This window comes from Elgaria multicarinata, chromosome 20, assembly GCF_023053635.1.
Source record: "Elgaria multicarinata webbii isolate HBS135686 ecotype San Diego chromosome 20, rElgMul1.1.pri, whole genome shotgun sequence".
NCBI lineage: Eukaryota > Metazoa > Chordata > Lepidosauria > Squamata > Anguidae > Elgaria > Elgaria multicarinata.
The window spans coordinates 19994257-20021989 of NC_086190.1; the positions used below are offsets into that span (position 1 = coordinate 19994257).

Here is a 27733-nt window from a genome sequence, read left to right on the forward strand (position 1 = left end):
TCTTCTTTGTGAGGCAGCACCCTTGGTAAGAGAGGTCACTTGGATTCTGCGCTTCAAGTACGTACCAGGAAGTATTTTTGCCACATGGTTCTTGGCCTGGCCACTGGGCAGTTAAATTGGGCGACAAAGCCACCCACGTGTGGTGAGATTTGTCCACCTCAGATTGGAATGCCAATTGTGCTGACTTGTTCCTTCAGTCCCAGGAGGCTGTAGGCAATTCGCTTTTGGTGTCCTGGTAGACGTACTCCAATTCTCTTGATATCACTGGGAGTGGGAAGAAAGGAAGAGGTGGTGAGATTATATTGTGATTTTAGGAGGGAAAAGTTGGGGTGAGTTTCTCCTCGTTTAACATCCATCCCATCCCCTTTTACTCTCAAAACGCATCTTGACATTCAATGCCTTCAAGTTTACTGTAGAAGAAAAGTATAATGTAAAACGCAGCTCACAGCAAGATATGAGAAGCCACAGCTTGAATGCCACGGAAAGGTTCCCAGCAATCCCCGTGCAGAGAAGGTGCGGACTCCCTTAGCAGTGATCCAAGGAGGCTGGGCACCCCATCTGCATTTAACAAGCCACTCCTGTTTTCCTGGCCCCATAAAGTGGCTTAATTATAGGGTGCATGCTTGGATCAGCCTCTCCCAAGAGGAGAGAACAACAAGAGGGAGAAGAAGACTTTGCCAGTGTCACGTGTTTCTGGGGGAGACCCCCATACGCCCCCAGTAATTGAGAGATGATGCTCCCATGCACAGCCACTTTGAGTTTATTTTCTTAAGAAAAGCAGGACATCAATGTATAAATTGATCTAGATGGAAAACTGAGCCATGCGGGCACAGAATGTTCTCACTAGAAAGCAGAGCAAAGAGGGGCTTCTCTCCTTACTGCAAACAGGGAAGGGATCAAGCCTTCAAAATCTTTTGAAAGAGGACTATGGACTCCAGCCACCTCCTCTCTCAGAGATTTCAAAAGAAGCAGCACAAGACAACAGAAGGAGAAAGCTTGCTCGGCTGGCATGTGGGCAAAACTGGAGGAAGAGCGCGAAAGCTGCCCAGGGCTTCTTATCTGTTAGCCACACTCACTCATTGGTCATCTGCGCCACCTTCTCAATGACATTATACCCAGCGGCCATGAAGTGCTCTGTGTACTGATGCATTTTGATGGACTCCAGCCACTCAGCCACAGTTCGGAAAGGGATCCCCTCTGAGCCACTGGTGCTAGGTAGGCGGATGGAGATCCTTCGAAGACAAAAAAGGGACCCTCAGCTCTTTAGAGACAGGTCTTTTCTCAGTATGGGGGAAAGAGGGCAGGTGGCCGGAGAAAATCCAGGAGGACTGCTAGTTGGAAGCTTATTCCTTGGCCTGTTTCCTTATGTGCTTCCATCTCAGGACATGGAGGAATTGTTCCCAATTACAGAAAGTATGTAAGATTCTGAGAGCAGGGGACACCGCCCTCGGTACATGTGGCAACACCTACCTAGGGTCAAACTCGGCCAAAGACTTGAGAGACTCGGGGGCACGGATAAGCTTGTCCAAGATGCTAACAATATCGTTGAACTTGGGCCGCTGGCTTCTCTCCTGTTGCCAGCACCGCATCATCAGCTGATAGATGGCAGAAGGACAGTCCAAAGGTGCAGGAAGCCGGAAGCCTTCATTAATTGCTTTCATCACCTGTTTGGGAAGGAAAGTACCATAAAATGGTGCAACAGGGAAGGGATTCAGATGGGTGACCCTGGAAAGAGCACCCATCTGTCTCTCACGGTAGCACAAAAAGCACTAGCAAAGGCAGGCAGGAAGTGTTGCAAGCCACGTGCTCCAGCACAAATCTCATGTGAGGGACAGTGACATTCAGCACCCACTTCTCTTTGTAGCTGAGCTTCAACCAGAAGCAAGCTGGATTGATGCACAGAGAACTTTCTAGAAAGACTGATGGACAAACACAATCCATATTACAAGACTGCACACCACGTTTGGTGGGGGTGGGGGGAAATCTCTTCATTAAAATGTGGATCTTTGGATGAATGGACCTGCTGGTACTCTGTTTGCTTTCTGAAACTGGGACCATATTTCCTAGAATTGGTTTTCTTCATAGGCCACAAAAAACCAAAGTAAGGAGATCCAGCAACATTTTGGTCACCAATAGGAACACCATCCATTCCTCAGCCAGCACCCATGCAAGAGCATCCAAGAGCTCACCTCGTGGTTAGAGAGTTCCCAGTAAGGCCGTTCACCATAGGACATCACCTCCCACATAACGATTCCATAGCTCCAGACGTCACTGGCCGAGGTGAACTTGCGATGAGAGATAGCCTCAGGCGCCGTCCATCGGATGGGGATTTTCCCGCCCTGCAGATGACAAACAAATAAAACAAAGCATCAGAACCTCTGGTTCCAGAAGTGGCATCTGACTTGGGGGAGGAAAGTATCTTCAAACTCCTGGGCTCTGTAAATAGGTCTTTCCACTTTCCGGCAATGACTGAAGTGCCTGATAGGGAAACAGTGTTAACAAGGTTTAGCTTACTGGCAGATGTTGATGACTGGAAGTCAGATCCTTCCGGTCCCAGGGCAGAGACTTCTGCCAGCCATCTCAGGAGGCCTGGGAAATGTTCCTTCCTTCCTCCCTCCCTCCCTCCCCTTTCTTCAGGTGTTCCTCAAGTCTGGGTTGGTTCCCATTGGCTCCCTATTATGCTGGGCTCTCAACCAGACTTCCTCCCACTGGAGGATGTGTGATAGCATGCATTCCTTTCATTGATCAGCTGTTGCCAGCTAGTCAAGAGTTCCTTCCTCCCTTCTGGCTTCTCTGTTTCTTTCTCCTATGCTACCGACAGAGCTCCTCCAAATGCCAACCCTGGCACTAATTTATTCAGCCATGGTAACTATCCCATCTCTGAAAAATGGATGGCAAAGATGGATCCCTTTCCCACTCTTCGCAGCTTCCTTGGAAATGCAGGGGCACAATAACAACTTAAGAAGCACAACAGCCTGGTATCACTTACGCTAGTGGTGTAGGTCGCATCAGGGTCATCCTCCAGGACACGGGAGAGGCCGAAGTCAGATACTTTGCAGACCAGTTGGCTGTCGACAAGGATATTGCGGGCTGCCAAATCCCGGTGGACATAGTTCATACTGGCCAAGTACTTCATACCAGATGCAATGCCCCTCAACATGCCCACCAGTTGGATGACGCAAAACTCCCCATCCTTTTCCTGTTGAAGCAAGAAGGGAAGGATTCAGGACCATGCAACTTAAATGTTAGGAGAAGCTTTTTTGAACAGATCAGTTCAATAAGAGAATAAGCTTCCTGACCCCTTTCCAAGGGAATTTTAGGATAAGCTCAGGCAGGCAGGCAGGCAGGCATGTGTCAGGAATACTTTGGGAATTTGGAGCAACTGATCTATTGAGAGACAAAGCCCCTTTTAGCTCACTCTTCTACATGAGAAGAGTGCTGGCAGGCACAAGAATTGCACTTACCCGAAGGAACTTATCCAGAGCACCATTCTCCATGTACTCTGTGATGATCATGAAAGGTTTATCTGGAAAGAGAAAAGAAAGGAGAATCAGCCTGTGGAATCTGAACAGGATTCAGTCAGCACTGTAGTTCCCCAGGAGTTGGTGCCTTGGAACTTGCACAGCCCCAGTAGTGAAAGAGATGAAAGAGGAACCCAGCAATGGCCATCAAGGCCCTTCCATCCCATCTAGTGGTCCTTACATTTGGAAACGACTCCCTCCAAGCGGATGATGTTGTGGTGGCAAAACTGCCCCATGATGCTCGCTTCACTCAGGAAGTCAATGCGCTGCTTCTCAGTGTAGCCTGATTTTAATGTCTTAATGGCCACTGGGATCTCTTTCTTGCCGTTTTTCAAGGTTCCCTTGTAGACTTCCCCAAATTCACCTGTTGGAGGAAAGCAGAAGAACTGAACTAATCTTTTCAAAGAACTACTGGGGGCAGGAGGAGGATTGGAGGTGGCTTCAGCCCAAACGCTCAAGTCAGCACTCTCCATTCCCCTGGAAAGATTTCTCCTTCTTGATCCAAACATAACTGCACCAGGAGAAAACATACACACTCCCTCCCTTCCCATCAGTCAACCACAACATGTGAGGTCATTGGGATGTATCCTACCTGCCCCGATGACTTTCTGCTGGGAGATGCATGAAGGATGGATTTCAGTTGTGAACTTCAAAACAGCCTGGTTGGGATCTTCATAGGTGTGGGGGTCCACATAAGTCTTCAGGGGCTTGAGTTGGTCTATGGAGTGAAAAGAAGACAACATGGAACAATGCAGTTAGGGGAAGCTCTTGGCTTTGTGAACAGAGGCCATTGTAAAGCCAGTCCATTCCCAGTCTCAGCCTCTCAAGTCTCAACCCCTATTGGTTTACTCCATTCCTCTCTGGCACTAGGGATGAAGAAGGATCCCAACAGCATGGAGATATGCTGCGTTAGAGACATGCTTCTCTTTAGCTAATAGTAAACTAACCACCCTATTTTGGCTTTTGGACCCTTCCTGTTCTAGTTAACATCCCAGATTTGGCAAACTCTGCCTGGTGTGCAGAGTGCACTTAACTAGCCAGTGACCATTACTCACCAGACTTCGAGAAGTAAACGTCCTCTGATGTCTGCCGGGCCCTCAGGTTCTTTTTCCTAAATGACAATGAGGGGTGGATTGAGACCCAGTGCAATTCACAGCTCTTCCTGTAGAATACCTCCTTCAAGAGACACAACGTCCCTGCAGCTGACTTGAAGAAGCATCCTTGATAAGTTCTGTCCTACTCCTACTCCATTATCAAAGCCTTCTAAGTCACCAATGTACCATATACACCTTGCAGTTTCTTCTACTTGGCAGGAGTGCTCTTATCAGCCTCAGGTACTTCACAATCTCATCTTAAGTGCCTGCACTCCCCAATTTTGGCACACTGCATCCATTTTGAATGTGCTTGCAGGGATAAGTGAAAAAAATCATTGCTTTAAAAAAATGGCTGGTACAAAGATACTCTGATTCAGCAGCAAGTTTCCCTCCAGCTTTTGATGGCAGGCTTTGCATTTAAACACACAAAAAGGAATTAAACCAATGGAAGCGTTTCCAAAGCCCAAGATATTGGGGCTAGTTTGGCAGTGACCTCAGATAGCTGTTGCTAATAACTGAATGTTACATTTCCATATGCTAAATGAAGAACCATTGCAACCCACCCACCATAATTTTGGTGACATCTCAGCAGAGGAAACCCTCAACAAGAAAGGGGTCAGATTTCCCAGGGGCCATCTGGAAAATACACTGGTTGGAAAGGAGGCTGGGGACAGGAAACAGAAGGCACTTTGGAAGCATGTACACTCATCCCAGTTTTGCTTCTGGAGAAAAGAGGCTGCAATATTATTTCAAAACCGGCAAAGCCTGTTAAGGTTGGAGGCAACAGGGCGACAAGAGTCACCTGTAGACACTCCGTGGGAAACAGAGCTTCTCACAACTTTCAGCTCTTTTACAACTATTTTCCATATCCAGCTTCAGACAAACAGAATTTAAAAATGAAATACATACCTCCGGTAAATGAACAGGACAAGCCCCAGCACTAAGACAGCCATGAAGATGCAGCCAGCAATGGAACCTCCAACGACTGCAGCAGTATTCATGCCATCAGAGCCTGTGGAGGAAAGGGGGAAATGCTGTTTCTAGAAAGACAGAGATCGCCAGTATGCCTAGGTTCTCTTCTGGTGACTTTGCCCCAGGCCCCTCCTCCCTTCATTTTACTTTCCCTAACACTCCCCCCCCTCCGCCCCCATGATAATGTTCAGCACTTCTCCTCCCAAGGACTCACGTTCAGCAAGTGTCTCAAACTCGTGCTCCACACTGTGGGTCCCATGGCCCTCCTGGGTCAGTGCCTGGACGCTCACCACGTACTTGGTACTAGGGGTGAGTTTTGGCAGGATCACAGAGTTACTTTCACAGCGCAGCACCGAGTAGCTGTTTTCATCCTTCTGCAAAAAAAAAACCCGGAACACACAAATCCACATGGCTGAGTTTCCCCTATGAAATGTCAGCACTGGCAGTGGGGGATGTAGACACCCCCCACCTGCCCCCAGCATGCAAGAACCTGGGAAGAAAGAGGAAGGGGACTCGCAAGTGGCTGGACGGAGCGGGAGTGAGGTTGAAGTGCCAAGAAGAGAGAGAGACCAACCTACCTTCTTTTTGTAAGTGACCTGGTATTTCCAAACATGGCTCTGTTGCCGAGGTGGGACTGTCCAGGATAGAGTCAGACTGGTGGCAGTGCGGCTGTCCATGGTCACCGAAGTCACTCGGGGAGGTTCTGAACAATGGAGAAAAAAGGAGAAGAAAGAGGCTTCATGAGGTCAACGTGCAACGGATTAGACCCTCTCTGGCAACGTCATTGCCTTTGCAATGCCTTTGAAATGCTCTGATTACTAGTCAATAACCATAAATCCATGTCACATTTGCAGATTCAAAAGCCTCGCCCTATCTGTAAGGAGGCATCTTAGTCCTTTGAGTGTTTGCTACATTAAATAGATAACCATGGGTAGTGAACATCCATCACTACAATGGGCCATTAGAAGGGTCTCTGAGAGAAGCCACAAGACCACTTTCACACGTCTGCCCCATACTTCTATAGCTTCACCAGCTCGTTGGCTTTCTTTTCTTTTCTTTTTAAAGTCCAATATATCTGCACTGTTATATTGTACGTAACAGCAGCTGTGCTTGATCAGACCAAGGTAAGACCAGCAACCTACCAAGTAGCTCTGGTAAGCCCACAAGCAGGGCATGAAGGCAACAGCCCTGGAAAAGATACAGTTGTACTATATACCATAACTGAACAATAGACATTTACATCCCTATCACTTGGGCAAGGAAGTGGATGTCCTCACCTGTCTGGTTGACGCTAATACTGGTGACACCGTAGCTACGCTGTTTGCTGAAGGAGGACACTCCATTCTGGGCCTGTACAGTGAAGGTGTAGTTAACGTGTGGCTCCAAATCACTGATGGTCACGGAGGTGCTGACGAGTTTTTGGGGGTTATCTGAATACCGGAGAGTGGCATCACAGGGACGGCAGTCCCCTGACTCTGGCCAACACTGTTCACACGACACGCTGTACGTAATGTCCTCACGGCCTCCTGTGTCCCGGGGTGGGGACCAGCGCAGTTGTACCTTAGCGCCCAAACCGATTGCTGTGACACGGTGGGGAGCAGAAGGGGGTTCTGCAGAGCAGGAAGCAAAAAAGGTTAATTTGCAGTCATCACATGCTGCCTTCCCCTGCAATGACTGACTGACACAAGCCAAGCAAGACGGCTATAGCTGTGTCCCGATGCTAGTTTCCAGGATCATTTCAATAAATATTGGCAGACTGCCTCTGGACATGGAGGTTCAGATTCACATCATCAGAGTGAATAAACATCAACAGATTTGCCCTCTGTGGGTATATATTGTCCCTTTGTTTCCCCAGCTGTGAAACCTATATACACTTGTGGTTTCCACAGATGCAGAAGTACTCAAACTAGCTAAACAGTTTGGTTACACAAGAGTTTGGTTAAGCATCTTCAGCTCAGCAGTAGGGAAAAACAGAAAATAACCCTTCGTCATTCCCTGGAACACGGATGACAATGCCACTCAGATCTCCTACTTACGTGTGCATGCCATGGAAACAGGATCACTCAGGGCCCGAAAATAGGACTCTTCACAGGGACATGAAGTAGAGCCTTCAGAAGAGGGCAGCGTGTGCAAAGGGCATTTTGAACAGGCGTTATTGGAGATGTCTTGTTTGAAGAACCCAGGTGAGCAAGCTGCGAGGAGAACAGAAGGGGTAGGTGGGTTAGTTAGTCCTCCTGGGTTTCATAACCACAGCCCACATGAGCAACAGACAATGGAGAAGAGACGGCTCCCATAAAAAAGAGCTGGATTCAAATCAGACTGTAGCCGCTAACTCGTCATTGAACGTGAACAAGCCACTCTCCCTTGGCCTCCACAATGGCTCAAGGAAAAGGCAAGCCCAGAAAGATCACCAAGTGCGTTGAAAATTAAAGACTGCTACTGGGATAAACGTAGGATACACACATGCTCAGAGGCACTCTTGACCTTTGAAAACATATTCTGACCTTTGAAACCAGACGAGAAAAAGGAGGGATCATAGACAAAACTATTTACATTCTCAACTTTTGTTTTATTAATTGAGAAGAGAACTGGGTGTATTTCAACTTGACACATACTCTGTACTTACCAGTTTGTTACTATTCTGTTAAAAACACAAAGGAAAGCATAGTGTGAGGTGAAGTGTGCATGGATCAGAGCCTCTGCTGTGCTGCTGCTTCAGTTTTACAGCATGCATTGTAGGTATATACACATCATGGTGAATGTACATTTGTGAAGGGTGGGAGATGGAAGGAGCCGCAGAGGAAAATCCCATCCTGCTTATGCCGACACCCAAGTCAGCCAGTCATTCATTCATGCTTATTTCCTGGATGAGCGCATTCTTCCATAGGAATCGGATTTGCCCCCCGCCCCCCCGAAGTCCCTCGGAACACATCACTTCCTTGAGGGATTCGCAAAGGAAGAGGTTTCGGAAGCTTCTGGCTTCCATTTGGATCCCACATTCCATAACCCATCTTATGATGTGTTTTTCTCTCTACGCCAAGCAGCACAAGGTCTCCCCTTCAGCTCGCAGCAACACCCTACAAGCAACGCTGCAAATGCAATGGTGGCCTTGGGGAGAAGCTCCATTCTGCTTGGGAACAGGGAAACTAAGAGGCAGTCGACTCAAAAACACTCTTGCCTATAAGATGGAAACATCCCCACTACCCAAGCTGGGCCTTAATGCGGAAGTAAATGAGCCAAGCCACACGCTGCAAGGGGACTTCCCAGTCTAAGTTCACTTGTGAGTCTGGCCTCGGAGGCAATTTCTACCAGATTACCAAGCACATCAGACCCTGAGCATGGAAGGAAAACCCTTGCACAGCCTTCCCAAAAGTAGTTTAATTGGAAGGGAGCCCTGTGCCGCCCCTGTCTGGCTGCAGCAATCACAGTGCCAGGGCATGTGGAGAGAGAGAGAGAGAGAGGCAGGAGGAACACCCTTTCCTGCCACCAGTGAGCCATAACCGAGGCCCCAGAATAGAAGCCACAAAATGTCCTTCGCACAATTTACCCCAGTGAACTTAGCAGCTATAATAATTGGAAACCTTTTTCTGTGTTTCCAGATCCTGCCCCAGCTGGGACTTTATTGCCACTCAGAGATTTACAAGAGCAACATACATCTGGGTTGTTACAAGGGAAGAGAGAGGGTCTGGTTCTTGAAAGCTGCTCCTCCAGAAACGGCATCCCCACCCTGAACCTCGATCCATATCGTGTGTGTGGTCTCCAGCTTGCTTAGAAACAAAGAGAGCAGGCAAACTGTCATGTTACTAAAAGGAGGGAGGGGCTGGTGCTCAGAAAAGGTTCCTGTCCTCGTTTTTCCAAGAGAGAAAAAAGGGTGGTGATGAGAAGGAATCTCTGCAGCTCACTGAAGAAAAGGATTTGCAAAAGGAAACGGCAAATGCCAAATATTTGTGTGAGGCTAGCATCACCAAAGCCAAGCTTTGGAATTGTCAGTTTTTCCATCAGAATTTAGTTCTTGAAATATTTATTTAGAAGATGACTTATACCCCAACTTTTTGCTTACAATGAAATAAGAGTTAGGGTCCCTTGGAACATGTGCAGAGTGCATTTATTTCACTACAATGCCACTTGAAACTCAAAGTAAACTACTTTATACAGCGTCAGACCGCTGGTCCAGCATTACACTGATTAGCAGTGACTCTTCAGGATTCCAAGTAGGAGTCTTTCTCAGTCTTACCTGGAGATGCTGAGGACTGGACCCAGAACCTTCTGCATGCAATGCAGGGGCTCTCCCATTGACCCAAGTCCCCCCACAACTGGAACTGGGGAGGGGGTGGCTTGCTGGTATGCCTGAGCCTCAGGACCACTCTTTATAAAACCCACGCATCTGGTAGGGCTATCATGCTCTTAGGAAACACACAATATGTCATACTAGGGAAGTGTAGCTGTGAGGGAGTTGGAACACTCTCTACCCCCATCCATTAACCATCATCTCAACAAGTCTGGAAATTCCATTCTATTTTAAGAGGTTGAAAGCCCCCACCCACCCCAAAAGATAAACAAAGCCATCCTTGGCCAAGTTTTGCTTCCGTGCCTCAAGGCAGAAGGGACCATGTGCAATTAGCAGGCATGTTGAGGCTCTCCCTGGGGCTTCTACAGGCAGGTGTGCCAGCAGCTGCTTTCCTAGTATTAACTGGCGGTGGCGGTGGTGGTGGTGATGACGATGACGAAGGAACTAGGAAGTTGCCCAGGTGTGCACTACCAGCCACCTGGTCTGCAGAGTTTCCACAGCAATCTGAAACTCATAGAAGTCCAATCCACCCCCACAAAGATTCTTCATTTTAGGAACTTGAATTAGAATGATTCTGTGTCATTTATCAGTTTGGAGTGTTGCATACTGGGACATGTAGTTCCCATATGTTGTATCCCAGCATCTAAGGGGGAACTTTATGGGATGGTGATCCCAGGCTGAATACCTCCCTCGTTTTTATGTGGTGTCTTTCCATGAATAGTCCATGACTGTTTTAAATTATTAACTTGATGGGAACTAAAAACAGGCTGCAACCCAATTAAAGAAAATTGTAATCGGTCATGTGAATCCATTGAATAAATTTGCATATGGGTCAACAGCAAGGCTGTTTTCAGATGATGCACAGGTGTGTATCGTAGCAGCCGATATCTTCCCAGAAGAGGCATTCCCTAGTATTTTTAAAAAATAACCTTTTACTTTAAAAGTAAAAATAACCCAATTAACCAGGGGGGTAGGGGGCTTTTAAAATCAGTTACTACAAGCATACATGCAAAAATGTGCATCCCAATAGCTGGAGTGTTACATGCGAAATGGTGGCTGGCCATATCCCTTGACTCTCTCTGTGCGTAGATATGCCAGTGGGGTTTGACTATTTTCAGTAATTCGCCTTCTGGATATAATGGCACTTGGCTACCAATCAATGGCCAACCTTTTGCTGGCCTTAGGCTCTCTACACAAGTGTGCAACAGAATGGGATGCATGCCAAGGAGCGGGCGGAGGGGGGGGAGTGGCAGAGGAATGGGCCTTCTGAAGGGCTATGCTTGAAAGGAGAATCTTAACACAGCCAGCCTCTGAGTTGCCAAGGGAATAGAATCCCCCTTGGCATCTCTCTTGTTGATGGCCAATGCAGGGAGAGGCAAAATAGGGAGGGAGGGAACGGCTGGTGGCAGTGGAGAACCTGGCAGCAGGAGGCAAAAAGGAGGGGAGGGGGCTGTACACAGGAAGCCAAGAATCTCTGTGTTTATTCCTGGAGATAAACTGCCTTTGTTTCCTGCCCATGGGCCTCCCTTTTCTCAGAGGCCAGAGGGATGGGAGGTCAGAGTATCTTTACTCAAAAGGGCAAATTCCTTTTTCCGCCCCGGCTTCTGCTAGAGGAAGCGGCTGCATCTAACTTAACTGGCTGGGGAGGGAGGACAGTAACAGCCCAACGGCACGCGGCAGGGTGCAGATGGGGTGGGGTGGGTGGGGTGGCCAGGCCAGCAGAAGCCTACCCTCTTTCCCTTGGACATTCGCAGAACACCCTGCCCCAACCGCTGCAATATCCAGACTCTGCGTTTCCCCCTTGCTCCAATGTAATTCTGTCTCTCTTGAAAGCCGTTGGCTCCAGCAGCCTCAAATGCCATTGCTGGCACTGCTTTATTCTGCACTGTGAACAGCACCAAGCATGTTCACAGTGCAGAACAGGCCTCTGCTGGAACGGAAGTACTTTCCAGGAATCCAAGGGGTGGGGGGGAGGAAGGCAACGAGCAACCTTGCCACACAGTCCGGTTGTGAGAGGAGTTCGTCAGCTAGAGGCATTTGTGTACCTCGACCCTGAAATACGGATGTCCTGTTAGGCGCCACTGGGGATCCCTCAGCCTTCCTATGGCACAAGCTACAAGCTCAGCAAGAACCTACAAGCTGGACATGGACTGTACCCTGAAAGGCAACAAGAGAACAGGCAACCATTCTTTTTAAGGCCAGCAAGCTTCACCCAGACCTGCACTCCCAGCAGACTGGAGAGGCACGTTTTCGATGCTCTCATGAGCAATGTTGCTGTTGAAAGCACTGAGTGGGCCAGCTCGTGTTACGTAGCGCTCCTCACCAGGTGAACTACAAGAGTCGTGTGGGTGACAGTTCAACACCAACTGAGGTTGGCTTGTCCCATATTGCATCTAGAGAAACTCGATGTCATGACTCATTTCATGGCCGACGGGGGAGGATCCGAAGGACAGACGAGGATGCTTCTGGACAGCAGAGCAAGTCATTTAAGCAGCCATGAATCAAGGCTGGAGGAGCAAGGAGACAGCCAGGAGAGTGCGGCTGAATGGGACAAAAGGACGTGTCAGCCCTCTCCATTCACAGTCCCAACGGCCTGTCTGGTTTAATGAGGGTGATTATTAGCCAGCGGGGTCCCTATCCAAGCCTCGTAGACACATGCATACACACTCTCTCTCTCGCTCTTATGGACACAATGCCTCCATTTAGACAGGACAGAGAACCAGTGTCTGGGAGACACCCTTGTTAAGGGTCCTGGCTGGAATGGGTGGGGGAGGCTGAGCTATAGAAGCAGGCCACCGTCAACCCCATAGTTCCCCTCCCTGCTTGGCCCCTGGTAACGCAGCGGCACAAGGGAGGGAAGTGCCATAATCGCCTCTATCAGGTAAGCCTGATAGTGAAAAACGTGGGGGCGAGGAGGGAAGAATGCTTGCTCAAGAGGCCTGTATTACTCCGTAACCTTGAAGGCTCTTATCTCTCCCTGCAAAACACAGGCACATTCCTGAAGCAAAGCCGCCGTGCCTTGCCTCCACCCGCCCCCACCACTGGGCTCCCTGCTCAGCAAAGAAGGGGGCTCAGCAAGGAGGTGAGCGAAGGCGCAGTGGTGCGGGTAGAGGGATCTTGCTGCCGTCTCACTCCAATCCAGCAGCGAGCCTCACCTTAGATAAAAAAGGAACCTGTATGGCACCTGGTGTCTTCTATATAGGAATTGTACTGTACCATATGGGCTCGTTTTCCAAGGTCACCCGAACCTCTCCCAATCCCACTCTTCAGGGACAACCCTGAGCCCTTTCCCCCAGGTTTAAGTCCTCTGAGCTGGGGTGGTGGGAGCTGTGTCCCTTCTGTACAGCACCTGGTACACAACAATAGCAGCAGCAACAACAGCAGATAAGCATCAATTCCCCAAGGACGCCTCACTGGGCTCTGCCAGGCGCCTGCAGCACCCAAGGCCTCCCTGCCCTCCTCTTCTTGACAGGCAGGAACTCAGCCAGGAGACGGCACACCCGGGCCGGGAGACGGTGCCTCCCTCCTGCTGCGCCACAGCCAGCGGCTTGAGGGGAAGGAGCTGCATGGAGTTGTGCGGCCTCCCGCAGGGGCCTAGAGAAAGGAAAGCCACAGCACACCTGCTGAGCATCCCAGCACCAGACATCCAGGAATGGCTGTGAGGGGGGCACTGATCCTGCAAAGGGATCTAGCTGCTGAGTTGAAACAACCGACACCCTTGATCTCCAATGGCAGATTGGTCCTATGGTCCTTCCACATCCACACAGGATGCTCCCGAATTTGGAAGTCAGGGGCCCTTCTTCAGTTCAGGCAGTGAGGAGCCTGTGATTTAGAGAAGGCGCACCATAGTGCGCCACCATCACTCATTCGGATCCTCCAGTCGCTTGTCTGCCCATCACTGGCCCTGATCCCCCTGGAATCAAAGGGAGGCAGAAGAGTCCAGCTCCCCGACTGTCCTGTCGTGATGGAATCCACTCCAGCTTACAGAACACACAGAAACTGGAATTGGCTCCCCAGTGCCACTCCCACACCTTTAAGTGCCAGCTTATTAATTGCCTGGGCTCATATCCTCTTTATGGTGTCAACAACATGGCGGAAATGGCATTAATGAGATGACTAGAAATGGCTCTTCTTGCCAAAGCTGAACCTATAAAGGGTCTGGGCATAATAGTGAGTGGGGCAGGAGGAGTGGGGGAAGTGGCATGGAAGCAGTCTTTGCCATTGCCAGATCACTGGGGCACAGAAAAATTCACAGACCAGTTCCCTGTCAATATTTGTCCTCACCCCATGGTCCAATAAGGCAACCTTGGGAAGAAAAAGAGGAGGAAATGAAGACATTCCTCGCCCTGAAAAATGGATCAAACTAAAGTTGGAGCTTGCCCTGAACACTTTCCGGGAACACCAGAAGGTTTGGGGTGGCTTTGAATAGCTAGGATAAAGAAGGTGTGGAGTAGCATTAATGCCACGTTTTCTATCCATTCGTAGTTCATTTACATTGATGGTGCTATATAAATAATAATAATAATAATAATAATAATAATAATAATAATAATAATGGGATCTGGCCTGTTGTTTTGTTTTGAGCCTTGGGGCAAAGACAGGCTAAAGATTCAGCAACAACACAAAAGTAAGATAAAAGTAGCTACCTTTGCAGGTGTCCCCGTCCTTCTCGTACCCCGCATGACAAAGACATTCGCCAATGGGCACCAGCCATTCCCCATCCGAATTGCAGTGCATGAATGGCTCCTCGCTGGCCACTGCATCTGGCACGCAAGTCCCGCGCACCTTGGCCAAGGCCTGCGAATCGGCTCCAGCAATGGTCTCGGGGAAACTTGCCATGTTGCGGAAGACTCCTGGGCACTTCTTGTAGTAGATCCGGACAGACAAGAGAGCCACACAAGCCCCAACATCCTGAAAGGCCAGGTAGAAGCCCTGGCCGGTGAGGGGCCCCACTGAGCGCACCTCCACGTTGATCTTAACATTGCGGGTATCAAAGTCCTCGCGCACAGTGATCTCATCAGGGGCAATGGTGTCAATCTTGAGGAACTGACGCTTCTGGAAGTTGGTGCCATAATCCACATCTGACTCCGCATAGAAGAGATTGAAGGTCTCCTTGCACGTGCCCGTCGCGCTGGGGAAGCTGTTGCAATCTCGGACGGTGAACTTGAGCTCGATGAAGATGCGCTGGGCTTCACTGCGATAGATCCAGTTGGTGCGCAGCCAGTTGTCCTGATCACCATCCATGACGTTGCAGACTGAATAGATGTAGATGAGGGACTCATCCATGACATTCTGGAGAAGATCCCACTGGCGGAAGGAGGAGAGCGGCATCATCGTTAAAGAAACAGTTTCTTTATGCAGTGCACAGATAGCCTGTGGAACTCACTTCCACTAGAAACACTGGTAGGCACTAGCAAAAATGGCTTTAAAGGATAGTTTTATATACCATCACAGTTATGGATAGCAGGCAGCTTCAAATGCCATTTATTTATTACATTTATATCCTGCTTTTCCACCAGAAATGGCACTCGAGGTGGCTAATAGTAAAAAACAGCTTTAAAAACAGAATGTCAATTAAAAATGCCATAAAAACAAGCCAATTGCTAAGACCATCTCATTCAGCATCATGTTTTCAATTATGGCAAGCCGGATACACCCTGGGAAATCAACAAGCAGGATACGAAGGCCATAGAGCTCCCCCGCCAGCCCTCTCAAGCGCCAGTTACTCTGAGATACACTGCCTCTGCACATGGAGGTTTTATTCAGTTATCAAGTTTATATTCTTGACCAGTCCCTAACTATGTCATCACAGGTGGGGGCCGTGGTTCAGAGTTGCTTTTATCAACTACATGTGCTTCATCAAGTTCGCCCCTTTCTGTCAGAGGCTTGCAGTCCAGGCCCTGGTTCTTTCCAGACTGGACTATTGCAACCTGTTGTATACAGGGCTTCCCTTGAAGCAAATCCATCGCCTACACGCTGTACAAAATGCAGCAGCCAGCTTGGTCAAGGGGCTTCCAAAGTGGTCTTCTATCACTTTGGTGCTTCAAGAGCTTCATTGGCTGCCAGTGGCTGCTAGGGTGTGCTACAAGGTCTTGTTAACCATGTATAAAGCCCTGCATTGCTTGGGTCCTGGATACCACCTGAGCACGCCTTTCTCCTGTGTCTCACCATTGGCAGACTTGTTCTCAGGGGTAGGGTGCCCTGATGGTCCGCCGCTACAAATTGGAATGTGTGGGGGCCAGGGTTTTTTCAGTGGCTGGCTCCTGGTTATGGAATAATGTGCTACTGGAGATTAGACAGGCTCCCACTCTCAATTGCTTCAAACGCCTTTGTAAGGCATTTTTATTTTCACAAGTGTTTGGGGAGGGAGTGGTTTAAATTGAGGTTGAGGGCTTTTAATGGTTTGAGGGTGAGGGTTTTAATGGAATTGTTTTATATGTTATTGTAAAGCGCCTCGATGCCAGAAATGGTGAGCCGCCACTATAAAAATGCTTTAAATAAAATAAATAAAGGTTACTTTCCAGTCATGAACCTGTCCTCCACTAATTTTTAAAATCCTTTTAAAAGCTACTTGTGCCACTAATGTGCCAGTACTATCCATTATAACCATTACCATATTTCTTCGATTCTAAGACACACTTTTCCTCTCATATAAACATCTCTAAAAATGGGGTGCGTCTTAGAATCGCAGGTGCGTTTATTATTTCTTAGAATCAAAGCTTTTTTTCTGTTGGTGGTACTGAAATTAGTGTGCGTCTTACAATCAAAGAAATACGATAATCTCAAGTTTGCTAAAAAAAAATTTAGTCCCCCCAACCCCCCTGTTCATTTTGTCTCTGGTTTGAATTTAATATCTGCAGTGGATGCAATAATACCATCTGGATTCCCCACTTTACCTGCCTTTTAATATTTGGGAGTCCTATTAAAAGGGTAGCATATTATCAGTTACATTTTTATGACTGCAGTGATGCAGTTTTGAGTACCTTGGAAAACAACATGTTCTAGGACATCAGTCTTTATTCAAGAACCTGGACTTACCCCTTTGCCGTAGGGATGATTGAGCCAGCCCAGATCTCCCTGTGCCTTAGCAAAGTCTAGCAGGACAACTGGAGAGAGAGAGAGAGAGAGAGAGAGAGAGAGAGAGAGAGAGAGAGAGAGAGAGAAAAGAACACACAATACATAAAAGAGGGTTATTACCCAGCTGGATCCCAATCCCACAAGAGCGCTTCATACTATGGAAAAGAGACAAGATAAACCTTTTGATCTCTGAATGCCATAAAATGAGAGCTTAGGAGGAGGTTAAACATCTCCTGGAACACTTACCAAACAGCTGGGGCTTTCTAATGCCAGAACTGGGCAGCTTTGAAACAAGAACAACACCAAAAGTGGGCATATAAAAAGGTGGCCTTGTGGGGTTTTGGACTAGTGACTCACACAGGAAAATGTGTCTTGTAGCCTTACGCTGTTAGGAAGAAACTTTATTGTGCCAAGAGAAAATAGAACATGCAAGGAATGATTGGAGAGGGGGAAGGAAAGTGGCATGGGGGCAACCCTGGTTTGTGAACTGTTCAGGGAACTCTGGTTGTTGGGTGGCATAGAAATGTGTTCTCTAAAGAAAAAAATAAGCCCTGAACCCTTCAGAATGGAGATCTACTTTCTGACTTGGAGAACCTGCCTCTAGATCCTAAATGACTCAGTTGTGGCAGGGAGCAACTTTGCACATGCTCAGAGATATTGCTCCATGTTACTCTACAAGTCTTTAAAGGGCTTACCTCTTGCCCAAAGTTATCTCATGTCCCAAGTCCCACCCAAGTTCCCTTCACTGCTCCTCCATGAACATCAGGTCCTGGGTATTTGCTTGCCTGGGAGGCCAAGGGCAGGGAGCGCAGGCCTTTGGTGGATCTCAGAGCCAGCTCCTAGGCTTGGAGTCCTGCCCTTCCTCGTGTGGGTGAAGTCAAGTGTTCACGCCTGCACAAAATGGGTGTCAGGCTCCTGGAGCCGCCACTGCCTGATAGGATCCAGGTGCGCATAACTCCCTGTTGTGTCAGGCAAGGCTAAGCGTGCCCCAGGGCGCTGAAAGAGCCCAAATACAATTGAGCAAGTTGACAGGGTTTCTTAATCTCCTGGTGGCTGCTGTGGTGCCCCAACTTGAACAGCTGTGCCAATCATCCAAAGGAGTTCCTAGCTTGCTTTAAGACGGCAGCAAGGTGCAATGGATAGAGCAGCAAGATTCAGCAAAACCAGATGCCACAAGAGGTGCTGAAATGTGCCTTGATAAATTAAGCAGTTCTGCTTACCCACTACTCCAGGAATGAGGAGGCCCCCAGCAGCAGTCCTCCCCAATGGCCGAAAATAAAAGCATCAACAGCCCCCACCCCACCCCCAGGAAGGGAGTAAGGACGCATGAGCATCTCTCCCTAATCTGAGGTGCCTGGGGGAAATCCCAGAAGTACCTCCTTTGCCTAGCAAGCAGGCTTCCATCCCCAGCTAACAGGGTGAAGCAGAGGTTGGGGAAGCAAACGAACCAAGCTACTCCGCCTGATGCAGTTTTTAAATGCTAAGTCTGGGAGTTGTGGTTCAAAGCATCTGGAGGGCACCAGGTTGGGAAAGTCTCATTTAGATAAATGCTCCTGAGCCAGTCAAGCTTCTCCACTCAGCAACACTTTAAACATTCCCGCACTCTGCCAAATCAAGAAACGCTTGTCCTCTAAGCAGTATTGCCTTAACTTTTGGGATACACAGAGATAAGCTTGTTCTTCAGAGATCTGTAATTCCCCAACTGAGTGCTGAGACAGCACTGTAGGATATTAAAAAAATAAATAAATTACAAAATGAATATCTCTTGTGAGTCCTAAAGTCCCACCCAGAGGAGGGTGCCTGCCATTATTATTATTATTATTATTATTATTAATTTATTTATTTATATAGCACCATCAATGTACATGGTGCTGTACAGATTACACAGTAAATAGCAAGACCCTGCCGTATAGGCTTACAATCTAATAAAGTTGTAGTAAACAATAAGGAGGGAAAGAGAATGCAAACAGGCACAGGGTAGGGTAAACAGGCACCGGGTAGGGTGAAACTAACAGTATAGAGTCAGAACAAACTCAATATTTAAAAGCTATAGGGAAAAGAAAAGTTTTTAGCTGAGTTTTAAAATCTGTCTGCATAATGTTCTGCTCCTTATAGGGTGGGAAACCTTGCTATATCTCTGCTCCAGCTGTGATCTCCAGTACGAAGGCACAGCAGGTTTACCCTCCTCAGAGGTGCTGCATGCCTCTTGCCTCAACAGGCCAGTGATTCATGCAGAAACACAGAAGTCAGCCTCTTCCAAGGGCTGTTCTGTTCAACACCATTTGTCTCCTTTTCTGTTAAGCCCTTGTAAGCCACCTGCAATGCCTTCTGGTGTGAGTTTTTGTGAGCAAAGCGTCATGGCGGGAAGCTGCCATGCAAAGTACATCGGACGTCCGGTTATCTTATCTCATAGCCAAGCTCCTTTGGTTTATTGTATATTTGTCCCTGTATCTGAGGAAGAGGAGGAGGTGAGTCACCTGCCAAGGCTGTAAAGCGGAGGCCGGTTGTTTGGGAATAGGGTGGGAGCTCCACCATAGAAGGGCAAAGGGCTCCCCAGAGAGAAAGGGGATGGTCCCCACGGAACGAAAGGCCAGCTTAGCCAAGGGCAGGCAGGCAGGGGCTGCCCCCAGAGGGCAATTCTGCTCAACTGGAGGAGGGTGTGAGGGAGCCAGTGCCTGTGGGACGTGGGGCGGTAGGCGCAACAATCCATGACCTTTGGAGGTCCTTTTAGGCATTAGGAGCTGCTGTGAACAGAGTCAGACCATTGGTGCATCATCTCCAAGGCCCTTTAAGCGGAGGTGCTGCCAGACCTTGATCCAGGCAACCTTCTGCAAGCAAGCAGGTGCTCTGCCCAATGACCTCTGACCTCCCCCACAAGCAGCTGCCTTTCTTCCGGCTCCAGCCATCTAGGCAGCTGGTATTGTTGCCCACAGTCCTTCCATTCCCTGCTCTCCGAGGCCGTACTAATGGGAGAGGCTGCTGAGGACCACAGCAGGACAGTGTTCTGCCCACTGATCTGTGCCCCTCACCTCCTGCTCTACCTGGCCTTGGAAGACATCCTCCTCCTCCTCCTCCTCTTCCTCCTCCTCCTCCTCACTGTTTGGGCCCTTCCCCGCTCGCCCCAGGCAGACACTCTGCCAGCCCCTGGGGTTTATTGTGCCTGCCACTCCACTCTCCAGAGATTCTTTCCCCCCGCAAATCTCTTCCAGACACAATCTTTGGATGGAGCTCCTGGGTTTGGTTGCCAGAGCTCCAAGCCTCTCATTAAAGTCACATCCCAGCACAGAAAACAAGCCGGGCGCATCTCTGAGAGGCGGGGGGGGGGGGGGGAGGCATTGGTGCCACAGACTCCCTACAAAAAGAGAGAGAGATTCTTGCTCTTTCAGGGAGGAGCCCTCCTGCTCTCAGTCACACCTGGCTTGGTTCTTGAACTTTGGATTGGCAGGAAGCTCCTTTTCCCAGGCAGGATCAGTGCGCTCCCCACCCCCCTTGCTGAGAAAACAGCCTTCCTTACAACTCAAAGCAATCTCAGGTTGCTTTAATTTCTAAAACAGGAGGAGATACTAAAGCGCAGGCCTCCCAGAGGAAAAAATACCATGCAGTTCTAAGTAAGGAAGTGTGAATGTGAAGTGAGACACATTGGGGCAAAAAACCAAAACCAAAAAAACACCCATCGTAACTTCTTTGTGTACATGCGGATAATGTCTGAGGTGGCGGAGACTGACGGGGAAAGAGCTCTTGGATTTGTGGTGCACAGCTTCATGAAAATTATGCCTGGGATGGAGAAAGTGGGCAGGGAGCAGTTTTCCTCCCTCTGTTATACTTCTTCCATAGCAATAGTTAAATCATGGAAATAATTACTGTAAGATGTAACAATGACTACTAACTTGGATCGCTTTTTAAAGGGATTAGAGAAGTATGTGGAAGATACGGCTATCTGTGGCTACTAGTCGGGATGGCTATATATCACCTCCAGTATCAGAATTAGTATGCCTATGAATACTAGTTGTTGGGGAACAAACACGAGAAGCTTGGCTTCCCATAAGTATTTGGTTGGTCACTGTGCAAAGAGAGCTCTGGAATCGGTAGGCCTTTGGTGTGACCCAGCACATTAACCCAGAAGTTCTGTGCCCAGAGCACAAGATGCATGGGCTGCCCTCAGTTAATGCACAGGGTGTATTCTCCCCAAGTTTTAAGGCATTTCTGTTTTTACATATTCCAGTGATGAGCACAGGTATTAAAGTGGTCCCGGTAGCTCAAGATTAAGCCCCGAAGTTAAATGAGGATGTCCTCTGGCCTATTCCAAGTCCAGACAGAAAGGAGATACAAAATGGCATTCACAGTGGCTCCGTTGCACCTGTAGAAATGTGCATGTCCCCTTGCCCCTCGCGTTCTCAACAAGGTCCAAGCCAGAACATTTCTGGAAGTGCCATAAAACCCTTTTTATTTGACCCGGGCTCCTGGCAGCAAGATCTCTGCTTTTAAGAGCCACAGACAGCCTGGATTCTGGTTTGCCTCCGTCTTATCTTGATGTGTGTCATTTTTAAATTCTTGCATCCTGCCCCAAGGAATGGGAGAGCCTTGGACAAAGAGCAAAAGGGATGAATAAATGAAATACCAACCAATACTGGAGGAGGGGATACGAAGAATGCACATCCAGGCTACCTGAGAGAACACCAAACCCAGGCATAGGGAGAGGTTTGCATCCTTGAGAGGGACTCCGCACCCCTGGCAGATCCCCTTGCATGGCAGGGCTGGACAGAGGGTGTTCCTTCCACAAGCTCAGTCCGGCCTTGCCCGTTTGCCTCTGGCCAGGGAAGGCTGCTGATGGACCCGTCGCCTGTTCTTTTTCAAAACCCACCACTGGCCTATAAATGCTCAAAGATGAAAGACCAAGATGTCATGTGGGGGGGGGGGGGGGCTCCCCATTTGCTTATTCAGTACGTTTATATCTCGCCTCGCCTCCAACAAGCTCAGGGGGGTGTACATGGCCTTGCAATTTATCCCCAGAACAACCCTGTGAAGCAGGCTGGGGTGGGAGAGCGTGGCTAGCCCAAAGTCACCAAGAGCCCGGGTTCCCCTGGTCCTCGGCTGGCACTCAAACTGCTCCCCAGTCCCAATCATCTTGACACAGGAAAGCGGCTTACCACCATCAGAGCATCTGCAGCTACTTTCCCTGCCCCCCCCAAAAAAAGCCCCAAACCCCACCATCCGCCTGTCCTCCAAGGTTTCCTTGAGTTCTCTACTCAAAATATTTGCAAGCAGCATCTGGAACAGCTTTTCTTTCCCACCAACTTCCAGAGTTAATTTTAAATGTTACCCTCCTCCCTTCTCAGTTTTTTGACTGCCTGTTTTTCAGTCACATGGAAAGCCAGAGGGTGGGTTGGGGGAGGTGGAGAAGAGAAAAAACCACCCCACAATTCTATGCATGACTGAGAGTTTATGACAAAGTGGTTCACAGGAATCAGCCAGCCAGTAATGCTGCGGGATGGAGAGCAGCTGAGCCTGATGACCACAAAGCCCAGAGTCAAAGTTCTGGGTTTAAAACACACACACACTATTACCACCACCACCAGAATCTTCCCCCTAATGGCGAAGGGCCAACAAAAGCATAGGAAAGGACACAAAGAACAGAGCACCTCTGAGCACAAGCAGAAGCCTCTCTCGGCATGGAGAAGCCCTAGTTATCCCCAGACACCTCCCAGAGATTGAGGAGGGAGTTCCTTGTACAAGATTCAACTTCTAGGCTGACTCACGCCCTGGCAGCTCCTATCTGACAAATTAAGTGTTTAAAACACTTTGCACTGATTGTCTTATTTACCCGATCCACGAGGACTCAACACAAACCACAGGAGATCAGTAAAAGCTTACTTTAAAAAGAAAGAAAAGGCTTTTGGGGTCCCAAAATTTAACACACACCCCTCCCAACATTTCTGTACATACGCAAAGTGCTTTTGCCTGACTATCAGTAGACACAACCATTTCCTGCAAATCTAGAGTCAGCAAGAAAGGGTCCAGGAGCAGTTCAAGTGGGCATCAGCCCCAAGACCTCTTGTTTCGAAACAAGCACTGACTGGGCTGCAGAGCCCAGTCACTGAGTTTCCCGCCCCACTGGAAGTTGTGGGCTTGCTGTAGGCCTCAAACCAAACATGGTTAAGCAGGGAGAGAAGCCCAGAGGCACTGAGAGAAGGTTCTGATCAGGGCTGTTGTTGAGACTCAGCTGTTTCATCCTGGCCATACTAAAAAGGCAGGGAAAACATCCTTGACTGGTGAAAAGTACACTCTGTCAATTCCATCAAGGTGGAATACCAACTTGGGATCTGGCCCAAGGTTTAATTAATCCTTTGCGTTTGAAGCCAATTACTTTTAGGAGAAAAAGAGAACACCGCATCACACATGCCTCCATTGCCAGAACTCTGATCTTAATCTCATCTTGGCGTCTCCATTTGAGAGATCAGAATAGAAGGAGTGTTTATGACAAGGTGAGCTGTGAGGAGTGCCATATCAACCTCTCAGCGCAGCGGAGCTGAGTGTTTTGGGGTGCTGCATTGGAAAACTGAGCCCCACAAGGGCCTGTCCTTCAGCTCCAGCATCCATGGTCCGAGGAGCCCACAATTAGTGGGTCTGGAGAGGAACTGCCTACCGGACAGATCCTTCCCCTCCTTCCCCGGTCTCTTTCCCCAGCATAATTAGAGCCCAGGCAGCCATCCGTGCCTCTTCATTAACATTCCTGTCTTCTCCTGCAGCAAGCCAAACAGGGCCTTTTGGCTTTGAGGTTTGGAAGAGGCAGCCCCGTGGGGCTGCAGGGTAAGCCTGACTCAGTCTAGTAGCAGCAGCGCCATTGCCGCTCCCCTCCGCCAGACGGACCGACATGCTCCCACTCCAGTGGCTGTTTTTAAGAAGTTGATGAACGTGCAAAAAAACAGGCAGAACGCAATGCTGCCGCCGCCACTGCCTTTTTAAAGCCAAAGGTGGCTTCTGTACCCAAACCCATAATCCACATTTAACTGGTCGGCAAAACTTCCTCTCCAAAGCGGCCAGCTGGTTAGCCCAATTTTGGCTTCTTTGTGCCCTCCTCTCAACTCAGCTGAAATGGTTTGACTGGAAGAAGAGAGGGAGTGGGGACAGGCTGCTGGCAGAAGGGCCACTTCTCTGGCCTCCATCTTGCTTCAGCTGATCTTCTCAAGCTGTTTCAGTGAAACCCGAGTACCCAAATGGACCAAATTTGGTTCCTAGGTAATAGCTGCTAACCAGACTGCAATAATCTTGGGTTTTAAAGACCTATTAATGCTATTTCTGCATGCACAACACACATGTCACCTCATCTTCCCATTTTGGAGGTCCTAATTCGTGGGCTTCCTGTCACACACTAAAGTGCAAGCCCCTCCTGTGGCCAGATGCGCACCGGAATGCTTTTTATCCAAGCCAGAATTTGAAAGACTTACTACCCTTGCATGCAACAAGACACATCTGTCAGGGGCAGCACCCTGAGCTTTAGGCGAGGGGAACATCCCTTCCCCCTCCTAGTTCTGGACTTGTGTATGTTGGGGGCCCTCCAATCCCCTGTGGAATATTTTCCGTCTGTGAGCGCTGCTGTGGCTGCTTCTACCTTAATTCTGCCCAGGTGGAGAGCAAGTTACTGTGTGCGGTCAGGTGCTTGTTAGAAGATCTACTTGAGACAGGGAAGCACAGAGACTCAGCGAGAGGAAGGCAAGGAGGGGAGCTGTAGCCCACTGGTGTGGGTGGCCATAAGCCCATTCTAACTTCCTAGCCACATCCCAGGAGCACAGCCATCCTGCCCAGGTTTTATAGGACCTGGCTGTATTGACTATAGAAGTAAGAGAGCCTTCTGTGCATGCTCTAGTATGACTAAAATATTAGCATGACTTCACACATTCCAGAGATACCTGCCATTGAGAACAGTCTCTTGGATAACCCCCCCCCCCCCCCGAAATACCAAATCCTGGATTTCAGCTCAATAAACTACACACCCTAGGACATGTCTGGACTTGTCCAACGGAAGGGCTTAACCTAGAAGGCTTTTGCTGCTGGCGGGTCTCCACCCCATGGCTATGCTTGGGCAGGAGGGGGGGGACTGGCCATGCCATGACTTGGCCAAGGATAGAGGCCCATGGGCTGATTCAGCCATGAAGATTCTCATTGTGGCGTAGTGGTGAGAGTGCTGGACTGGGAGATCTGGGTTCTAGTCTCCACTCGGCCATGGAAACCCACTAGGTGACTTTGGGCCAGTCACAGACTCTCAATCCAATCTATCTCACAGGGTTGTTGTTTTGAGGATAAAATGGAGAGGAGGAAGAAAAAAGGCGGGATATAAATGTAATAATAAATAAATAAATCATGGCGTACACTAGTAACCCACCCATCTGACTCAGAGAGAGGGCAGCCCCTTGAAATCTGAAGTTTCAAAACAGGTCGGGGATTTCAGGGTTCTGCCCCCCAGTCCACATATTCCTGAGCACGCAAAAGCAGGCACGGCTTCCCCAGTGCTGTTCAATCAGGCCCCACTTTGGGAAGCGTACACTGAAGGGACTAGAGTGATGTCCCCAATTGCTACGCATCTCCGCTTGATAGGGGAAACAGACATTCTTCACAGAGTCACAGGCCTTGTGGGGAGGGGAAGCCAAATGTTCACCTGTTCCTCATAGCACACTTTAAAAAAAATAAAAAAATCAAAGTGAACGAACAGCCTTCCCAAACAAGTCCAGATTTCTCTCTCTTAAAAAGGGGAGGAACTTCCCATGAAAGAGGGCAAATGAACTGATCACCCCTTCTCCCAGTGTTGATTCAGTGCCCCTCCCTGACTCACCCTTCTTTTGTGGCAACCAGAATATTTGCCTCCATTGCCCAACCTGGCATGAACCATCTCCACAGCAGCAGCAGCTCAGTTGTGTAACCAAGGTGTGTGAATCACACTTCCCGGCCCTGAATCAAAATCCCAATCTGGGCAGCGGCATTTCCTATCCAAGCACAAGTGGTTCGCCCCCAAAGAATGGGAGATTCCTCCTCTTGGGCCATCAACTTTTGAGTGCCAGCTTCCAAGTTCCACAGCATGCTTCTTTAGTCACAGGTCCCTTCACTATCAATTGCTTGATCTCCCCAGAGGAACATCTGTCTGCCTGTAGCCAATTCCACATTCCATAACCACAGAATAAGCCACACAGAAAAAAGCCGCCTCCATTAAACCAGCTCTGGAATTTTCAAAATGCCCTGTAACTATTTGAGCCTTCAACCTGTTCAAAGAGTTATACAAGCTGTCTAGAGGATGCAGCGCCTTCTGCTTAAGGAACGAGAACCGACAGAGAGTCGCCAACACCCCGAGTGCTCAAACTTGCAGAACGACTAACGACCTGACGACACGTCCTCCGGAGGATCCCGGAGCGCAGCGCAGCCACCCAGTCACGCACGCCAGGCCCGGAGGAGGAGGACTCCCGTTCCCAAGAGGAGCCGGCTAGAAATCTGCAGGAAGCTCAGAAGCAGGCCGTGAAGGCGGGCAGCGGTCTCCCTCCTTGCTCCCCGACGAGCGCCGAGAACTGCGGGGTAGAATGCATTCCGGCCTGGAGGCTCCACGGAGCGATCGACAGACCTACCCCACCTCCACCTCCTCCTCCTCCTCCAATCTCCGTCCGACCCATCTCGAGAATGTCAGGAACGAATTCTGCGTTGTCTGCGCAGACATTTCTGCCTGCCGATCCATGTCGCTGGGCAAACCCGAGTCCTGGCAGGATTTAGGCTGCAATCCTAAAAACACGCCTGGGAGTACGTCCCATTGCACTCATGGGGACTTACTTCCGAGAAGTCACACCTCATTGCACTTAGATTCCCATCTCACCCTTCTAGTGCCGAGGCACCCTGGGTGGCTTGAAATCAATGCGAGGGGAGAACCCCTTCCAGACACCCCCAACGCACCCGTGGTCCCACTTACGCACCGCGATTAAACCCGGGCAGTTCTTTCCATGCATTTCAGCCACTGCTTCCCATATACACTGGCCCATGTGAGGGGGGTGGGCGGTGTTAACGAGGTTAAAGGAAATTCGGGGCAACTGCGTGAACTCTTCAGAGGACGGGGCGGCCTCCTCGCTCCTCTCTTATTATTTATATTATTTATTTATATAGCACTATCAATGTACATGGTGCTGTACAGATTACACTCTCCCAAACCGCCCCTCGCCCCCACTCTCCAGCTCCCCATTCTCACTTAGCTGCCGTGCGATGTTACAGAGAACACAACTTTTAACGAACTACGGGGAAACCTCACCACTACCTTCGCATCCGCTTTCCGAAGAGCAAGCGGCGGAGCCCAGAGAAGGTCGCAACTCAAGCCCCTTGGGAAAAGAAGGGCAACTTCGCCCGATGCGGGGCGGGGGAGAGAAGAGGCGCTCTTTCTTTAGAGGGGCTGGGACCCGCGAGGCGGGGGCAATCAAAAAGGGAGGGGTGCGCGCCCCTCTCTTGTCCCATCACGCGTCCGGGCGGGCTCGTCCGAACAGGGCGGCGGGGAGCCAGCAGGTGGCAGAGAGAGGAACGATGCTGCGAGTGGGGAGGGAAGAGCTCCCCCCTTTGCGGGATGGCTTCCAGGCGGTCCTCACTCACCTTCGTGGGTCTGGGCGCCTCGGAGCAGGACCAAAAGGGGGGCGAGGAGAAGGAGGGGACCGCCGGCCCTGCGGAGGCTACCCATACTGCTCCCGGAGCGCCCGGCTGGCTGCTCGCTCGCTCGCTCGCCTTCCTGCCGTCTGGGAATGCAAAAGCAGCCTCGCCTTCGCCGG

At 49.4% G+C, this 27733-nt stretch overlaps 1 protein-coding gene across 1 annotated transcript; it reads right to left on the reverse strand.

The window, feature by feature from the left end:
* Window positions 1–27733, reverse strand: EPHA2 (EPH receptor A2). Its single transcript, XM_063145360.1, has 17 exons — window positions 27561–27733; window positions 16914–16981; window positions 14522–15182; window positions 7624–7779; window positions 6865–7197; window positions 6166–6290; window positions 5802–5961; window positions 5525–5627; window positions 4577–4632; window positions 4114–4239; window positions 3703–3885; window positions 3465–3526; window positions 2990–3199; window positions 2190–2339; window positions 1471–1664; window positions 1077–1232; window positions 1–264 (listed from the first exon to the last, which is right to left on the reverse strand). The coding sequence occupies exons 1-17, from the start codon at window positions 27643–27645 to the stop codon at window positions 159–161; spliced, it is 2934 nt and encodes a 977-aa protein (XP_063001430.1). The 5' UTR covers window positions 27646–27733; the 3' UTR covers window positions 1–158.